The sequence below is a fragment of the Eptatretus burgeri genome, chromosome 2 (genome assembly GCF_056783735.1).
Source record: "Eptatretus burgeri isolate ZD-2024b chromosome 2, Ebu_testis_v1, whole genome shotgun sequence".
In the NCBI taxonomy this organism is placed as follows: Eukaryota; Metazoa; Chordata; class Myxini; order Myxiniformes; family Myxinidae; genus Eptatretus; species Eptatretus burgeri.
Genome location: NC_140962.1, coordinates 54,743,252 through 54,761,183, shown reverse-complemented (window position 1 = coordinate 54,761,183; position 17,932 = coordinate 54,743,252). Strand labels below are relative to the sequence as shown.

The window sequence follows — 17,932 nt, the reverse complement described above, 5'->3', positions numbered from 1 at the left end:
TCATTGTGGATTGAACTCGTATTTCTATAAATCACATTATGAGCATGATTGTGAAGACGTTACACTGTCCTGCACATGACTGTGGACATCCAGACCAAACTATCCATCACATCGTGAACGACCGTGAACAATGGAAATTCAACGAAGGATTCAAGGCAATCCACCTGAACACAGACTTGGCTGTTTCACCTGGACTTGGACCTGTGAGCTACTATTTGTCATATGCAAGAAGAAAACGAGCATTATACCATCAATGGTCCTGCAAGACATTTGGTTTTGTCAGTTGCACTCCACTTGATGTTTTCATACAATAGGATTCATGTAAGTTTGAAAGTAAAAATATGATTGTGGTTTTCCCTGTAATAAGTGTCAGTAATAGTAAGTTTTTTTTTCCTACACTATACTTTCTGATCAACCCTCATATAAAGCTTTCTGCTTATATTGATGCTGGTTTATAGAAGCAATTTAAGAAACCATTGAGCCGTAAGGAATAATGTTGGTCATGAAATGGATTCTTATAGACATGGCTGCCTTGGCATGGTCACAGAAAACTTATCCCATTTCACAGAAATCTGGAGAGGAAAGGCAACTCATCTATGACTTTCCTTGGTTCAACGTTGGCAAGCTAATCTTCTTGGTAAGGCACCTGTATTTTCTACATTTAACAATAACTGTAGAAGGTAGCTAAAGGGTTACACGTCCAAAGACAGCAGGGTAAGTGTGTCGCAAAAACAACAAAGCATTATTTTGTCTAATGAGATTCCAGCTCTCTTTGTGATCTCATTGTCACAAGTGATTTAACAACCGTTTCCATTTCCATCTCATTTAGCCTATTTCATTTAGGACAATGCAGACATTTTCATCATTGTTGATTTGGTGGTACCGTCTGGAGTTGTTTAACCCTTCACTGGATTCCCAGGGCTGACAGGATGGCATAGAGTTGTGCACACTCGCCTCGAGGCTGTCTATCCTGGGTTTGAATCCCGACCCAGCTATAAACTGTAATGCTGGTGTTTCACAGGCAGGGTGATTCATCAATGTGTGTGCTGTCCCTTGGATGGATGTTAAACTGGGCATCCTATCTGCCAGCATTTGTTGTTGGACCTTAAAGATCCCATGGTGTCCTTTTTTTTGAAGAGTAGGTGAGCTATCGCTGACACTCTTGCCAAATTCCAAATTTCTGCCCGAACCAGCAGAAGGCATTTCAAGTTTTTTTTTTTTTCACACAGCCATGTCTTCAACCAATGAGGCTACCCTGCAGCCTTGTGCTGCCTACAAACAAAGATTGGATTCCCATTTGATACTGTAAGTGTCATGTATTATATCTGTGGGAATCGTTGAAAATTGTACTATTCTGCAATTTAAATATTTCATGAGTTTTACACCATGAATGAAGTTTAAAAAAAATGAATCCTTATGGTGATTTGAATTTGTAATTTTGATAATGGAGAGATATTAAAAATGGTCATGGCACAAAATCTAAAAGCATTTTTTTTGATGATTCGTGTTTTGGGATGCCAGGGAAAGAAGTTTGAACTCGAACCAGATGGGCTACCATCGGCCCGTCGCCTTACGGCCTACACCGGATCCACCTGTCGCTCTCGCTCACTGTTGCACCTTCTCAGCTCAAGCCACAGGCTGCACATGGCCTGCCAACCTCTACTGCAGAAGCTCCGCCATGCAGAACAGGCTGAAGGTACTCATTACATGTTGAAATCTCTTTTAGAACAGCAGATTCCAATTGCAGGTGACATTTGCTTGTAAAAAACAAAACAACATCTTCACAGTTGAGGTCAACATTATCGTATGCCATCGCTTTGTCAAATCGATTTCCACAGAATTTAACAGAGGAATATGGTTCATCTGATTAATTACCAAATTGGTTTGTGCTGAAGCGCAAGAACCGTTCGTTGTCAAACCGACTTGTACAAAGTAGGCCAGTCGGCTTCTTTCTTGATATTGAGCACAACTTTTTACTAACTGTAGCTGATTTTAATACCACCATGTTTTTTGGTGGAATGTACACAAAGCCTCATCAATGACTGTCATATGCTTGAGCTATTATGTAACACACATACAATGCATACGTCTGGTGTTGGCTTAATGGTTTGGGTTGTGGGCTTGGGATCCTAAGATTCTGAGTTGAAATCCCACTTTCTGTTGAATTAATACCAGGTGGGGTTGACTCTGCCTGTCATCCTTCCGAGGTCGGCAAAATGAGTGCCAGCTTGCTGGTATCCTGTGTCGGAGTGGCGACCCGTCCAGGATTGTGCCCAAGATCCAAGGAGACTGTTTAGGCAGAACCAACGCTCTTTACAGAGTATGGTCCCAATGGATGGATGGATACAATGCATGTACAAATCATGTAGTTTCAAAGGGTGAATGCAAAATGCATAATACACATTTTTAAGAGAATTGCAAGACAAATTCTCAGTTAGGGTCCTGTCGATTATTATCTAATTAGTGCCCGAGACTTTCATGGTAGTTTGACATAATGATCAAGAGCTTGCGCACTTACAATACTCGTCTGGTTTTAGTTTGATTCCCGATCTGACTGTAAACTATCAGATTGGTGCTTTGCAGGCAGGGTGTTGCATCGCAAATTGTGCCATTCCTCGACAGACAATGTTAAGCCGGATGTCCTGTCTGCTCGCATTAGCTGATGGATGTTCAATATCCCATTGTTTATTTAAGTTAGTGCTGTGGGTCAGTTGTTGCCAGCAACCTGAACGAATTATAAATTCCTGCCACCTTCAGTCGAATGTCAGGCCTGGTCAGCCTGATTGTGAAAGTCTGAAGTCCAAAACCATCCACAATCCACTCCACAAGAGAGTGGGAATAATTGGCACAATTAAAGATGTAGTAGTAAGATGGATTTTCATGGTGATTTCATTGTTGCCATCAAACCTGCATGTTGAATGACGGTGTAACTCCAAATTATTGAAATATCAGCTGCTTTATTGTTCATATCCTTTTCTCACCTGTGTTGCAAGTCAGTGACCTGCTTTGTGAAGCTTTAAAAGGTGGTGTATAATCAGAAATACTGTTTGAGAGGGCGATTACTGAAATATATTTTTTATAAATTCAATTCAATTCATATATGTATTACTGCAATATGAATAAAATGGAAATGTTGAAAAAAAAAGGAACTAAATGTAGCAAGTTTTCTGAATCTAATCAATATGTGAAATGGGATTGAATGAGACTCACCATTATTACATGTGAAGGAGAAAGGGTTTTTGTTTTAATGTAAATTGAAACCGGCCCATCTCTCGTCACCTTACTCAACTCTATCATACTGTTTGAAAGCAGTCCATCTATACTCATCTGACTCTACTATGTCACACTGTTTGCAGATTGGGGGTACTGTTATTGCTTGATTAGTGGTATCCACTATAGGACAATTGTTGCATGCATGCACACAGGCAGGCATTCCAAGACCGACCTCCTTTTATATTATTGATCATAAATTCCCTAAATTCTAATGAAGGATCAATCCAACACAACTAAATAATTTTTAGCAATTATTACAAGTTCATCGTATCCCAGCTATAACAAATAGGAGTCATGAATATAATGTTAAATAACAACATGAAACTCCCAATTTTTGTTGCAATAAACTGGAATAGAAATATTGGTCGGTACCATGACAACATTTCATGAGAGTTAATAGTTGACAGTCTGCCCCAATAAAATGTTGTAATGTCGACCAGACCAAAGCTCAGCAAACTTCATTATTTGCCTGTAAGTTTGGAGAAAGCAAGTTATGGTATTGGGAGGAGAAGTAGGAGAGAGTGTGCAGATGGAGATGGGTGCAAATGGGCAACAGGAAGGCTGGCTCTGGAGCCCAGTCCCCTCTCGAACTACCCACCCACCCATGCCCATGCTCATGCCCATGCCACTCAAAATCTCACAATTAGCCACGTAATTACTTCCACATGCCTTCAGGTACATGTAGGTTTTGGCAAGCAAATGCAGGTGATTGCATGCACACATGCTTTGTTCTCCCACCAAAGTAGCTCTCTTTGTGTTCATCAGGGTTAGTGACTCAGTCAGGGGTGTTTGCCTATACCAGCTGTTTGGCCATTCACATTTGAAAGCATGGTTGGTCTTGCTCAGAAGTGTGGGTGATGACCGAGTCATACGTCTTGGGACAATCTCTGATTCAGGCTTAGGCGGCCTGAGTCAGAGGTGCTTCAATTTAAACTTGCAGACCACAAAACCTCTGCCCTTGGTATTCCCAGTTGTACATCTCAAGTCACTTTCAGGTCCTGTGCCCCACTGGTGCATCACATCATTGTTTGTTGCTTGGTCAGTAGCCTGGAATGTGTTTGCTCTCGATCACTTGCCTCATTTCCTGCTATAGTGTCACTGTACTTATGCTCAGTTCCTCAGTCCTTTAGATTTTTCCCTAATCACATGGGCCCACACTGGAACTGTGGCTTTTGGTGTTGCTTTGGTCACTCATACTCATCTTCTCCCCATGTACAGGCCCATGTCCTGGATGTGGCCTTCCCTATACTGTTCATGGCTCACAGATTGACAGCTATGAGTCATGATCCCTCGTCTTATACTACACCATACACTGGCAAGCACACACTGCATCGCTGTGGGAGATGATTGGATGATCTTCTTTTTTTGTACACTTTGTCGAGGCTCGTATAAGAACTAACACACATAACATATAACAAAGAGAGAATAAGACAAAACGGGTGGAAGAGGGAAGCACAACAACATTAAGGAACAGAGACATTAGGAGATCTGTGGAAGGGAGAGGGATTGGGTGAGGTACACAGGGTAAACAAGATGGACACTACAGGGACTTTCAGGAAGGACAACAGGAAATTTGAAGGAGGTGGGTTTGATGTGGATTAATGGGGGTAGAAAAGATCATGGCTTTAGATGGGAGAAGATATGAGATAGCAGTGAACAGCTGTTTTGAAGACCTGGAGGGAAGAGTGAGATTGAAGAATGTGTGGGACTTTGTTCCAGAGGTGGGAAAAAAAGAGGAATGAAAGAGCGAAGGTGAGCAGTGATTATTGACCTTGGCAGTTTCACCAGATGGGGGTTGCTGGGAGACATTGAATGCCCTGCGGAAATATTGGGGGGACAGCTCACAGACAGAGCAGAGGGTGCAAGGCCAGAGAGGAGTCGGTAGAAGACAGAAAGACCACCGACCTGTCTGCAGCGAGAGAATGAGAGACACAAAGACTCCGCTTCATTGCAGGAGATACCAATGATCATAAAAGCCTTGGTTTCCACAGCGTGAAGCCAAGCTCAGTGTGAGGCAGGAGCACCACCTCAGAGGGGGGAGCAGTACTCCATCAGGCTGCAAATGAGAGCTTCGTACGTGCTCAGGAACTCAGGTGTGCCAAGGTAAGACTTTCACGATGGAGGATGCCCAGTTGGTGACTGGCTTTGGAGGCCAGCTTCGAAAAGTGGCTTTCCCAGGAAAGATCATGGCAGATAGTGAGACCCAAAAGCTTGAATGAAAGGACTTCTTCCAGAGGATTGTTGAGCAGGTAGATTGGGGTCGGCAGGGGTTACCAGATGGTCCTTTTGGAGAGACATACTGAGAGTGTGAGATTTGTCATGATTGAAAGACATGTTCCACGTGTTGGACCAGTTTGTGATTTTATCCAGGTCTGCAAGGAGTGAAGAGGCTGCTGCTTGCCAATCTGAGGGATGAGAGATTGTACGGCAGAAGGTGGAGTCATCAGTAAAAAGATGAAGAGGATTTTCCAGAGAGTCGGAGAGATCATTGATGAAAACCAGAAAAAGTACTGGGCCCAGATCACTGCCTTGAGGAAGCACATACTGGACCCAGCCTGTACAGGAAGAGGATATGAGAGAATTCCATTAAGAGCCATGCATTGACTGTGACAGGAGAGGAAGTCCGTGAGCCTCGAGTAGAGATTGCCTTGGATACCATAATAAGAGAGTTTGGTGAGCAGGGCAGGGTGCCAGACTGTATTGAAAGCTCGTGATATGTCTAGGAAGATGGCTTTCATCTCATGTCTGGAAATGAAGACCTCCATCCATTGTTGGGAAAGCAGAAGCAGCAATGTCCAGGGTAGAGTGACCTGGTCTGAATCCAAATTGATGATTGGAAATCAAGCCATTGGAGAAGAGGAAGGATTTGTTACTTGGAATACCAGCATTCTGAGTGGCAACTTGCATTCCTCACTTTTATGGCTGTCATTGTTGTCACCTTTTCTCTTACCTCAGCATCCCTGTTTTTATCTTCGACTTTCTTTCTGGCATTTTGCCACAGTTCCGCTCGTGAGCCACTTGCAGTTGTGCCTTTATGCTGTCGTCTTCACCCGTATTCTCCTTTTCTGGCCATCCCTGTACCTGTCATCACCACATGCAGGCTACATCACAAAGCCAAACAAATAAATTAAAGGTTGGGCACACTACACTGGGGCAAGACATCAATGTGTGCCATCCCTTGAATGGACATCAACTTGGGGTATCATCTGCCATTTGGTGGGCATTAAAGATCCCACGGTGTCCTTTGCGAATAGTTGGCAAACTGTTGCCCGTACCCTGGGCAAATTCCAAATTTCTGCCCTCTTCCTGTGTTGGAGCGGCGACCCATCCAGGATTGTAACCCTAGCCAAGAAACTGCTTCAGTAGATCTGACACTGAATAGAGTGTGGTGCATGATGATGTGGATGACACAACCACAAGTAATGTGAAGTCGACATTTCCACCAATATCAATCAAGCCACCACACTGGATACTTTTGTACGAAAAATGGTGAAGTGTCAACTGCCATTCCCCCTATGGCAGATACAAGATCTACATAGGGGGATGAAGGTCCACCAGCTATAATAGGGCCTGGAGGAATCTCTCTACCCACCCTCCAATATTTGGGAATCTCAGAATCCAAATGCTGTAAAATCTGGTTTCCCTCTGAAAAGACGTCATACTCAACAATCCACTACCCTGTCTGCAAAGCACCAGTATGACAACTAGTCCTCAGATCTTATTCCATCCAGAATCTCACCCACACGAGACAACTGAAAGGTAGGTTGGTCACGACTGAATTATCTTCTCTCCACGATTTAACTTGTTCATCAGTCAAAGTAGCCAGGTTGGGTTTTTGCTCAGGTTGATTTAATTTTTACATTTTGTCTCTCTTTAATGCCTGCGATTTGTAAATATAACGGATTACTCGTAAAATAGACTGCTTTATAACATCTTTTTTGTGCTTTATAATGCATTGAGCTCCTGAATGCAATCTTATTTGTTCTGTGACCTTGAAGATTGAAAGGGCAGCATGTTACAGTTTATATGGGTAAAGGGACCTGGCAGTGCCAATCTTCTCTCCTGGTTTGGGCCATTGGAGATGAGGAAGGATGAGGTTTTTTTGGTTTGTTTGTTTTTTTTGAAGGGTTGAGGCAGGAATTTGAAACTTGGTCAGGGTGCCAGCAGTACCTCATATACTCTTCTTCATCAAAAGACACTACAGTTTCGTTAATGTCAATCAGCAATTAATGCAAGCAGCTGGGTCACCAACTCCCATCTGATGGAAGGTGCACTTTTTCATGCAATGTTGCTCAACCTGTTAAATACCAGTCAAATAGTCTATAGTTGGGTCAAATGCTGACCGGACAGCTCAAAAACAAGTGCACTACCTCTGCACCATCCTGTTGGAATGGCTCTTGAGTACCCCTATCCTCTCCACCCCCCAAAAAACAAACTAGAAGCAGGACCATACATCACCCTGATGGGATTTTAAGGAACCTAACAGACCAGAAAGAATGAAAGATGGGGGCGTAGAGGTGATTGTGGAGGATGAATAAAAGTGTATCTTCGTTAGGTAAATTGGAGAAAAGTTTTTTTTTTGGCGAAAATCACCCGTCAGAGAAAGAATGAATCAAATTCCGGGAATGCAATAATTTTGATCTGTGAGCCAAGGTAGCAAATCATGCTGGACCAACTCCAGCTTAATGCAGGTGCCAAGCAAGAGTTGGTTTGGCGTCATTTGGTATCTGGGAAGGAAATGGCAAGCCAGCCTGCCATGAAACTGCTTCGGCAACACTGCTGCTCCAGTCTTGAGTTATTGATGGAATGAGTCATTTGATAGAAAATGATGAATGTAATCATCCTTCCACAGCAAAAAATCAAGTTTATTGCCACTTTAGTACGTCGATTGGATGCTATAAAACGTGTATGCATTATACGCATCACCAAAATAAATATATAATTGGGTTAAAAATGGGCACATGTGAAATGTATACCACACAAAAAAAAAAAAAAAAAAAAACATTTAATTCCGTTATGAATAAGAAAGTTTTGCACATATTGATTGAAAAATGATGATTTATTAAATAAAATGTATTATCACAAAATTAAAATATTTTAAAAATCAGTCATCTGCTCGTTTATTTTTATGCACAAACCCAGAACTGCGGCGATGCCGCGAGTCATACATAAGCGACACCTTCGAGTTGGAACTTGTACACCTCAATGGGGGAGCCAATGGCACAGGAACATATGGTGGTCTTATTGGTTCCTTTCCAGTGGGGAGCTCACTGTGCAGTCATCGCAGCTCAGGGACATCAGGCATCGAGTTGGACACTCGACACAAGCGTGGAAAGGGCCTCACAGCCCTGAAGGTAAGGCCTGAGTACAGGTATATAATATTATTGGTATGCCTCTAATCAAAGGTACATCATTCACATCTTAAACGAAAATATTGTTACGGTTGCGGGTCTTCAAGACTGTCGTGCCACCAGGCGGGTCGGAGACGAGAAGGACTGCACATCCGCCTGGATTAATTTCAGCACGAATCGGCGTCTCAGACGCATGGCTGTGATGATTCTGCCGACAGGAATAACCGAGCTGAGTTTTGTTGGCAATGCGCTTTGCAAGCGCTTGTGCATGAATTCCAAACTGCCCAACTAATGGATTTAACTTACCAATTTGCTATGTGCTATGGAGTCCCATGGACAATGGCCACACACAAGTTCTCATTTCCAAATGGGATATATTGCACAAAATGGGGCAGGAATAAGAAGACACAGCCATAAAGCAGTGATCAGACTGTAACAAATAAGTATTAAAATAAACCCCTACGCATCTTCGGGACCTCGGTGGACTTAAATAGTTAGCTTTACACATTAACTCAGCGGATACGGGACACAGTAGGCGATACACGAGACAGAGGGAGAAGAGGGTTTAGGAACCTATATGTTGCAGCACACCATGTTGTAATGCTATCCTCCCCCCCCCACCCCCTTGCACCCCACAATCGCTCCTGGCTACCTCGCACAGGGCTTGGCCTCACGACGCCTTGTGAGCAGAGCACGTACTCTGCGCACCACAAACCCATCAGAGTGCAGGCGAGCAGGCAGGAACCAGGGTGCAGGAGAGCACCAGCAGGTGCCAGAGAGAGGCAGTGGGAACCAACCATGTCACACACGCGTTGAAAACAAGCAGGTGACACCACTAGAAGAAGCACTTTAACCAGAGCAGCGTCCCAGCTTTTATGTCACCCTGCAGGCCAGACCCCCATGGTGCGTGCATATTGGCCAACACGGACACCGAGCTATGCCCATTGGCTCATGCTGCTTTACAGGGAGCACCAGGGATTTTCCATATCACGTAGAACCCTCCTTCCCACTGCATGACAGACCTCCTTATTTGATAGTGTCGTGAGCTTTCACACAGTTCATTATTGCTGCTATTTTTGGAAAAATTCACATAGACACATTGTACACAGGGATGTTGCAGAATGTGGGGTCGGTGAGGGGGGGGGGGGAGGGGCTGAAACACAAACACTCGAGCAAGTAAGAACAAGAGCCTTCGAAACACCTGCTCGACACCATCTCTTTAATCCCAACAATTACAACACCCTTATTCTATCATGTATGAGGAAATAACTATTCTTAACTATGTCCCATTTACCCCCTACACCAAATCCGAAACAATATTTACATATAGTTAGAAACTTTACGAATAGCCATGATGTCAGAACCAATCATTTACTTTTTGTATGACAACAACCATAAAAAGTTAAACAGCTTAAGGGAAACTTAATGATTGTTTCATGTCAGCTTCCTTGCTATATTTTTCTTTCTCTCTTTTGAAATTTCTCAAGCCTTGGGTTCTGATATAACGATTTACTGAGCAGTGAAAATGGCAAGCGTTAACAAGTGGACTCATTTCTTCTAAACAAACATAATAACTATCTATCCATTCCGCCCCAGTTGGAGATGGCAGAGGCCAGTGTTAGCAGTGGAGTAGGAGGACACAGAAGCCTCCAGCAGTGCAGCTCTCTGGCGAGTGGAGGGAGTTCATACACCTCGGGCGTGGAAAGTGGTGGACGTGAAAAGTTGGACGAAGATTCACCCGATGATGGTCAGGATTGTGACAACAACCTTTCGGAGTTTTAAATAATATCAACTTTACATCAAATGCATTTATTTATGGTTTTACATGTCGGAAATTTATTTTGGTAAAATTCTGAAGCAATTATGAGAGAGAGAGAGAGAGAGAGAGAGAGAGAGAGAGAGAGAGAGAGAGAGAGAGAGCGCGTGAGAGAGAGAGAGAGAGAGAGAGAGCGAGTGAGAGAGCGAGAGAGAGAGCGAGAGAGAGAGAGAGAGAGAGAGAGAGAGAGAGAGAGAGAGAGAGAGAGGGAGCGGGAGTGAGAGAGAGTGAGAGAGAGAGAGAGAGAGAGAGAGAGAGAGAGTGAGAGAGAGAGAGAGAGAGAGAGAGAGAGAGAGAGAGAGAGAGAGAGAGACAGACAGACAGACAGACAGACAGACAGACAGACAGACAGACAGACAGACAGACAGACAGACAGAGAGACAGAGACACAGCTGCGGTCTGCTTAACAGAGGGATGGGGGTACTGCTTGACAATGTGGAGTCATCTGCAAAAAGGAAAAGGTTTCCCAGAGCATCAGAGAGGTCATTTTCTCCACAAGGATGAAGAATAAGCCTGATGTGGGCTTAACGGTGAAAGTGGCTGGCTTAAAATCTTCGAGTCTTGAATTTGAGCCTTTGTCATGGCATTTAAAAAACACCTGGTGGGTTTTTCAGCCTGTCACCCTTCCGACGTCGGCAAAATAAGTACCAGCTCATTGGTAACAAGGGCACTGCATCAGCGGCACAGCCATGCTTCCAGAAAATGATGCAAACTTTAGCCATAGGCTGCATACGAAACAATAACGATGAAGAATGGATCCAAAGCACAATTTTGGGGAACTCCAGCTTCCATTGGGAGCGGGGAGAAGAGGGTTCGTTGAATGCATCCGTCGAAGTCATCTGTGACCTGCTGCAGGTGCAAGGTGAACCTGTACTCACCTGTTTCATGGTCGGGTTGTCGGCAACTAAACCGTCTCCCCCACCTGGTTTCCTGGTGAGGAGGGTGTACGATGTGGATACCTAGCAGTATTAAAAACACATACGAGATTATACGAGTGGACTCATTTCGAAACACATTATATGAAACTCATTTCGAAACATATTATGAGAGAGAGAGAGAGAGAGAGAGAGACCGAGACCGAGACCGAGACCGAGACCGAGACCGAGACCGAGACCGAGACCGAGACCGAGACCGAGACCGAGACCAACCAATGAATCAGCACTTTATGCCTGCAAAGCAACTAATGATGAGCTGCACCATACTCTTTGCAGAGCATTGGTGCTGCCAAAGCAGTTTCTTGGCAAGGTTTATGCTAGGTGGTTTGCCGCTGTCCTCCCAGCAGTGAGTCGGAGCAGGAATTTGGGATTCTGTCATGGCGCTGGTGATGTCTCATCAGTCTTTGCAAACGACATTGTGGGATCTTTGACATCTGCCAAGTAATGCCATCAGATGGGACGTCCTGTTTAATGTTCATTTGTGGGACAGCTCACACATTGATGCTTTGCCCTTCCTGTGAAACTCAGTTTACAGCTGGGCCGAGATGCAAAACTCGGCTCGACAGCTCAGGAGTGAGTGTGCATACCTCTCAACTATTATGCATATCATATCATATCACATATCAAATAGTGATTCTTAACAATGGCTCGTATAACCTCACATAAAATGGAAGCTATACTATTCACTCTCAGCAATAATAGATGTATATAAAGTTACAATAAACTTTGATGGCTGCTCTTATTTCGACATACTAAATCGGCAATCGTCGAAGAGCAAGGTGAGAGAGGGTTTGATAGCGGGCCAACAGTTTTATGAGAAAATTGGAAGACTGAACAGGGTATAGAAAAGGGAAGGGAGCAGAACAACCTGCCAGTGGAAATAGAGGGATAGAGGCGGGTTAATGGAGATAGAAAAGATCAAGGGGAGTAATGTGGGATGACAGTGGACTGCCAACTTAAAGCCCTTGAGAGATAGGTGAGATCGAGCAGACTGAAGAAGGCATTCCACAAGTGGAGAAAAGAGATTAACAAAGGAGTGGAGGTAATCATTCAGTCTGTGGATTTTTATTTATTTATTTTCTCAAACAAGGATAAAGCTGATTCAATTTGACCTTGAGGTATCTTTTATCAAGGTCCATTAACCACCATAGCACAAAATCACTTGAATGTCATCAACATTCAAACTTTCTTCGAGACATTCAGGTATTTTATGCAGAGCATATGAAGGCTGATGTTGGCTAATAATTTCGTGCAAATCGCTTCTGAGTATCTCCTCTCATAAGCTTCAGGCACAAACTCACTAGCAATCATGGCACGACAACATTTTAAATTGCGAACGAGCTGCCTGGTTTTCAATGACTTGCTGCTCCCGGAGCTTGGTGGTTTTTCTAACCTCAAACTATGCAGTAAATCTTAAAGACAGCACTTTTTCTATGAGCAGCATTTCTTGCCAGGGATTTGGCTGAGACTTGTGGACCATGATTTTATCACTGCAGGATGAAATCAGTCATCTGCTGCATTTTGATATCAGCAGATCCCATCACATTTTCTTTACAACAGAGGTCAAACGATGAGGGAGAAGCTACGACCATCGAGTCTGAGAAATCATCCAAATCCAGACAATCTTCCTCAAATTAATCATATCAAGCAGACTCGCTGCTTGTTCCTGCCATTCAAGGGATGCATAGTTTTGGGGTTTACTGATGTTTTGGACTGACACGAAAGAGCTCGGAGGTTGTTCCCTCACCTTTGAGGTTATTGTCTGGGTTTGATTCATAAGAGAACAGAATATGATGAAAAACTGTCATTCTTCAACTTTTGAGAAAGGGTGCTGCATCAAAAAGCATGTTGTTATCTCATAAGTAATGCTAGTAACTGCTGAAATCTATCTGTCCGGGTTCTTCCCAGTATCTTTGTTCTTCGTTCCTTTCACACTTGGTTCTACTTTTTTTTCACAGTTCTCTTTATTCATTCTAATTCTTGCTTTTTCTTCTCTTTCATCTCTTTTCCTCTCTATTCCTCTCTTTCATTATATCTATCTCTCTAAATAGAAGTGAATTATTGCAGAAATCTTTCTGTAAGGCCCACTTGGCTGCACCGGGATGGGTTTGAGGGTAGTGGAGCAGCAGCTGAAACCCAAATTCTATCCAGGTTCCTCCTGTTGACTCCATCTTTCCTCGACTTCTCCGGGTTCCTTCTTGTCTTCCGTTTCATTCGTTAACCCACCTGTTCTGCATACAATGCTCACTTTTGGGCATTAAACACCCCACCATGCCTTTCCTAAATGGTAGGCCACAGTCGCAAGTTCCATATTCCAACTCTGACTGCTGCTGTAAAGGCAATGGCAAGCCTTGCCACAAGATACCTTCAGTCACTTCTGATCTCCTTTCAAGGAGAACAATAAATGGAATCAAATCAGATGTTGTATCAGCAGATACCACAATAAGTGAAATGGAACAAAACGATGTGTTTTAACCTAGAGGTGGAGATGATGGTGGATGATCCTCTAGAGTTTCCACATCTGGTGGAGACGGATGTGGAAGACGATTCCACTGTGGCTGATGCACCTTACATCTACGTTACGCAAAAGGACCTCGATTCTCGCTGCACCAGCCCAGAAGGTGGGTCAAGTTTCCTCTTGTTTACTGCTGATTTGTTCTTATAAAGATAAAGATCATCAGTATTGCAAGTGCCAAACCTACCAAAGCTGCAAAAGCAAAATTTATTCGTGTTCGAGGTGGTGATGAATGAGATGGTGCTTGGTGTATTCACCACATTTTATGTTGTGTTGCACTTTAGCTTCATGTTTTTTTCTTCTTGTTTATGCCAGGCTTGGTTGTCAAGATGATGGATTGTCACAAGCCACAGTCCCCTCTTCTGTTTGCCCGTGGAGGAAGTGTGCGCGTCTTTCCCACCTCAGGTCTGCTTGAAGCCCAACTCCGCAGATCTTCCCTCCGGAACTTACGCCCAACAATAGCTCCTCCAAAGCCTCCAACGGGCAGCGTGCACCTGTCTCTACTCAATGATGACTCATTGCCCGAGTTTGTGGTTTGACCGTCATTCCACTTGGGATTTGTTCATATACAGGCCTCAGCTTGAATGCCCAGCATGTACTTTTGCAAGCATCTTTTGTAACCTCGAGGAGGGTATTTACGCAGAGAAAATATGGGCAACGAGAAAGTTTACATGGGCATATGAGGTGCATAGTAAACAATGAACTGTGAGATCTCAGTGACCTCCAACATAAGTATGCCGGAACCAATTTTTAGTCATGTTAGCAGGTTGTTGCATCCTTTGACCTGAGAGGTTCAGTCACTCGAGCATTAGCCTAACAAATTCTGTTCCCCCAAGAGCTCGTTGTGTGTGTGTGTGTGTGTGTGTGTGTGTGTGTGCGTGCGTGCGTGCGTGCGTGCGTGCGTGCGTGCGTGCGTGTGTGCGTGCGTGTCAATGGAAATTTCTCATTTCAAGAGAACAAAGCTGGAACAAAAAAAAGTTTTTGACCTATCTTTCCTCTGCAATTTGTTCCTTTGAGGTTTTTCTTTTTTTTCTATGAGGTAAGCTAGATCAGACATTTTTGAAGGATTAAGCAGTCCTGGCTCACATGACTGAATGCTCGTCCTGATATCCTTCAGGACATGCTCACCACAGTGTGCAATTTTCATATTCACAGTGAAGATGCAGAAACAATGATATCATAATAATTGAAGCTTCCTTGGCCCACTGATTTGCAAATTAATTTAAAATATGCAATTGCAAAACTCGACTCGAAAGACCAACAGCGAACATACCAAATTCGTTTAAAAAATAATTAATTAATTAATTAATTTAACCACTTATGAATGAGAAAGAAAATGAACATTTTATAGAAACCTTGTTAGATTTTAATATGCTGGGGATGCAGTGGTGGAAATTTGTCAAAATTTGGCTTGCGAGTATTTACTTGTCCACCCATATTTTCATTTTTCTCCATTTTGTCGTGATATTTAACGCTGGCAAATCATTGATACTCCTGGATAAAAAGTGGGAAAAACTTAATAAGACCGAATAAAAAAGACTACAGTGGGATACGAAGCACTGTGCAAAGTGGAAGACGTGGAATCGGTATAACAATGATATACTACGACGACTACTTCGACTACAACTGCTCCAATCATTCCCAACTTATTGTGGGTGAGGGGGTGCGGGGGATGGGGTGGGGTCAGCGAGAGGAACGTGACATTGGATTCAAGGTAGCAGAAATTTGAAATTTATTTAGGATGTCGGCGATAACTCGCATACTCCTCGCAAGAGACACTGTGGGATCTTTAACATCCAACAATGACCAGTGCTGGCAATAAGGATGGACGGTGCACACATCGATGCATCGTCTTGCCTGCGAAACACCAGGATGACAGGTTGTAGCCGGGCACAGATTCAAACGCAGGCTCGACAGCTCAAAAGCAAGTGTGCTTACCCATCGGCTGTCCTGTCAGCACAAGATGGTTTATCAATAATACATCACGGAATATTTGAATGTTTTCCGGTAAATTGATGTTACGGTTGGAAAGGTCCGCTCATATCTCTAATGAAGATTGGTGAGCATTTTAACAAAAATGGTTCCAGATGTTGGTTTTATTAGCATCACAAGTTTTATGATTATCATTATTTTTATTATTATTATTCGCCATTTTCTTTCTCGACCACTAACATTTTGATATTTGTTTGTTATGATGCAATGGAGGTGTTTTTCCCCACTGGTGGAGTGGAATGTTTCTGGGAAAGATTGCACGTGCTGGGGAGTTTAATTTTATTAATTGCTGTGATCATGAAAGGGAAGGCAGGAGGAGGTTTTGCTGGACTGTCTCGGGGCTGCAGGTAAGCTTCGGATATTTTATATATTAACAGAAATGTTCTAGCCGATGCACTGCGATGCATCAGGACAGTATAAACAATTTTTTAATCTTGAAAATTGTTCAAAAATGCTTTACTTTTTATGAGTTTATCGTTTTTTTTGTTTTTTTTACTGTACTCATGGCAAAGGCTGTTTTTGAAACGATGACGTTGGGACTCTAGCTCCTCAATCAGTGGGCAAGACAAGCAGTGTTGTAATAGATCAAGATAATGACATTATTCATTAATAATTACACAACAACAAGGCGACTTCAAGCCCAGAATTGAGCACAATGGTTTTGTTCTTTGCCATTGACGTTTACTTGGGAATGAGTGACGTTGTGTGATTCACTGTTGTGCGAGGTACAGATTGACTTCCATTATCACCCTTTCTGAAATGGAAAAATTGAAGAAGATGGGAGTCACCCTTTGTGTTAACATCCGGACAAAGGATGATGGGATGCCAATATTTTTGAAGAACGACAACCAGATAGGAAACTTGGTGACAATGTTCAGCCGAACATACCGCTGAGTCCCCACCGTTCACAAAATGAAGTAGTTATTATTATTCATGTCTTTATGATTAAATGAACAGTGCTCTCGTACAGCGTCGCATATCTGGGATTGTTTCATGCATGTCAAAGGAAATATAAGCCACATAATTCTGTGATTCATTATGTAAACCTGACAATCGGCAAGACGTTGAAGAAGGCACAGTTAGTAATGTATAGATATTTTTTTAATATAAATTGAGCGCATTTGGTGTAACTACATGTTATAACAAAAAGGTGTTTTATATATGCATTGTGTGAACTATGCCTGCTTGGGCAGTTTTGTACTATCATTTGTTATAACGACGTTTTGTATGTCATTGATTTCACAGCGATGGTACAAATACATGTTCATTAAAACTTTCTGTGCTTCCTATGATTGTATGTATTTACGCACATGCTGAAATGCCTGAGAAATAATCAAAATAAAGACCAATTACTGCACCATTGTTCCAAGAAGGAAGCCAGACATACAATACATGTGCGTGTGCGTGCGCGCGCGCACACACACACACACACACACACACACACACACACACACACACACACACACACACACACACACACCTAGTTACATACATACATACATACACACATACATACACACATATAGATACATATGCATACATACATACATATTGCAGAGCCGGGATCGGGGTGACAAGACCACGAAGGGGGAGGGGGGATGCTATATCGGGTTCCCACTGGACTCTCCGGAATTGCAGGTCGTTGCACACGGACAACTCCGTGACCTGGCGGGTCCCTAATCGACCGTGAACGCCAATAACTCAACGACGTGACCTCAGGTCCTCTGTCAAAACCAGTTACCCAATTAATCACGTGACCTAATTACTGGGGGACACGCCCTCGGTACGCCTTGTCTGAACCAGGTCACCTTACCGGGTCAGATGCAGCCGAGCAACACTGCGAATGACGTACAGGCTGGAATAACGGATCATTGGGAATAAAGTCCCAACTAGGCTAGGATATGCACCATGCTGGATCAATGAAAGAAAAGACAAAAACGAGCTGGGAAAATTTCTACACTATAATTTATTAACAGACAGATGAGGAAAAGCATGTGGCAACGTGAATAGATTTATTGTTGTGTGTAAGCAGGTATAGAAAGAAATTTGT

General features: G+C 43.1%; 1 protein-coding gene across 3 annotated transcripts in view; it reads left to right on the top strand.

Moving 5' to 3' along the window:
- The window catches only part of FRMD6 (FERM domain containing 6), a 169,842-nt gene extending 152,603 nt beyond the window's left edge, over positions 1 to 17,239 (top strand). For all 3 annotated transcript variants that reach the window (XM_085869378.1, XM_085869377.1, XM_085869379.1), the window contains 6 exons: positions 569 to 637; positions 1,522 to 1,696; positions 8,416 to 8,627; positions 10,221 to 10,371; positions 13,856 to 13,996; positions 14,206 to 17,239. In XM_085869378.1, the coding sequence (XP_085725504.1) occupies positions 569 to 637; positions 1,522 to 1,696; positions 8,416 to 8,627; positions 10,221 to 10,371; positions 13,856 to 13,996; positions 14,206 to 14,429 (972 nt within the window). In that variant the 3' untranslated portion in view covers positions 14,430 to 17,239. The remainder of the gene's footprint in view (positions 1 to 568; positions 638 to 1,521; positions 1,697 to 8,415; positions 8,628 to 10,220; positions 10,372 to 13,855; positions 13,997 to 14,205) is intronic.
- Positions 17,240 to 17,932: the final 693 nt, after the last annotated feature.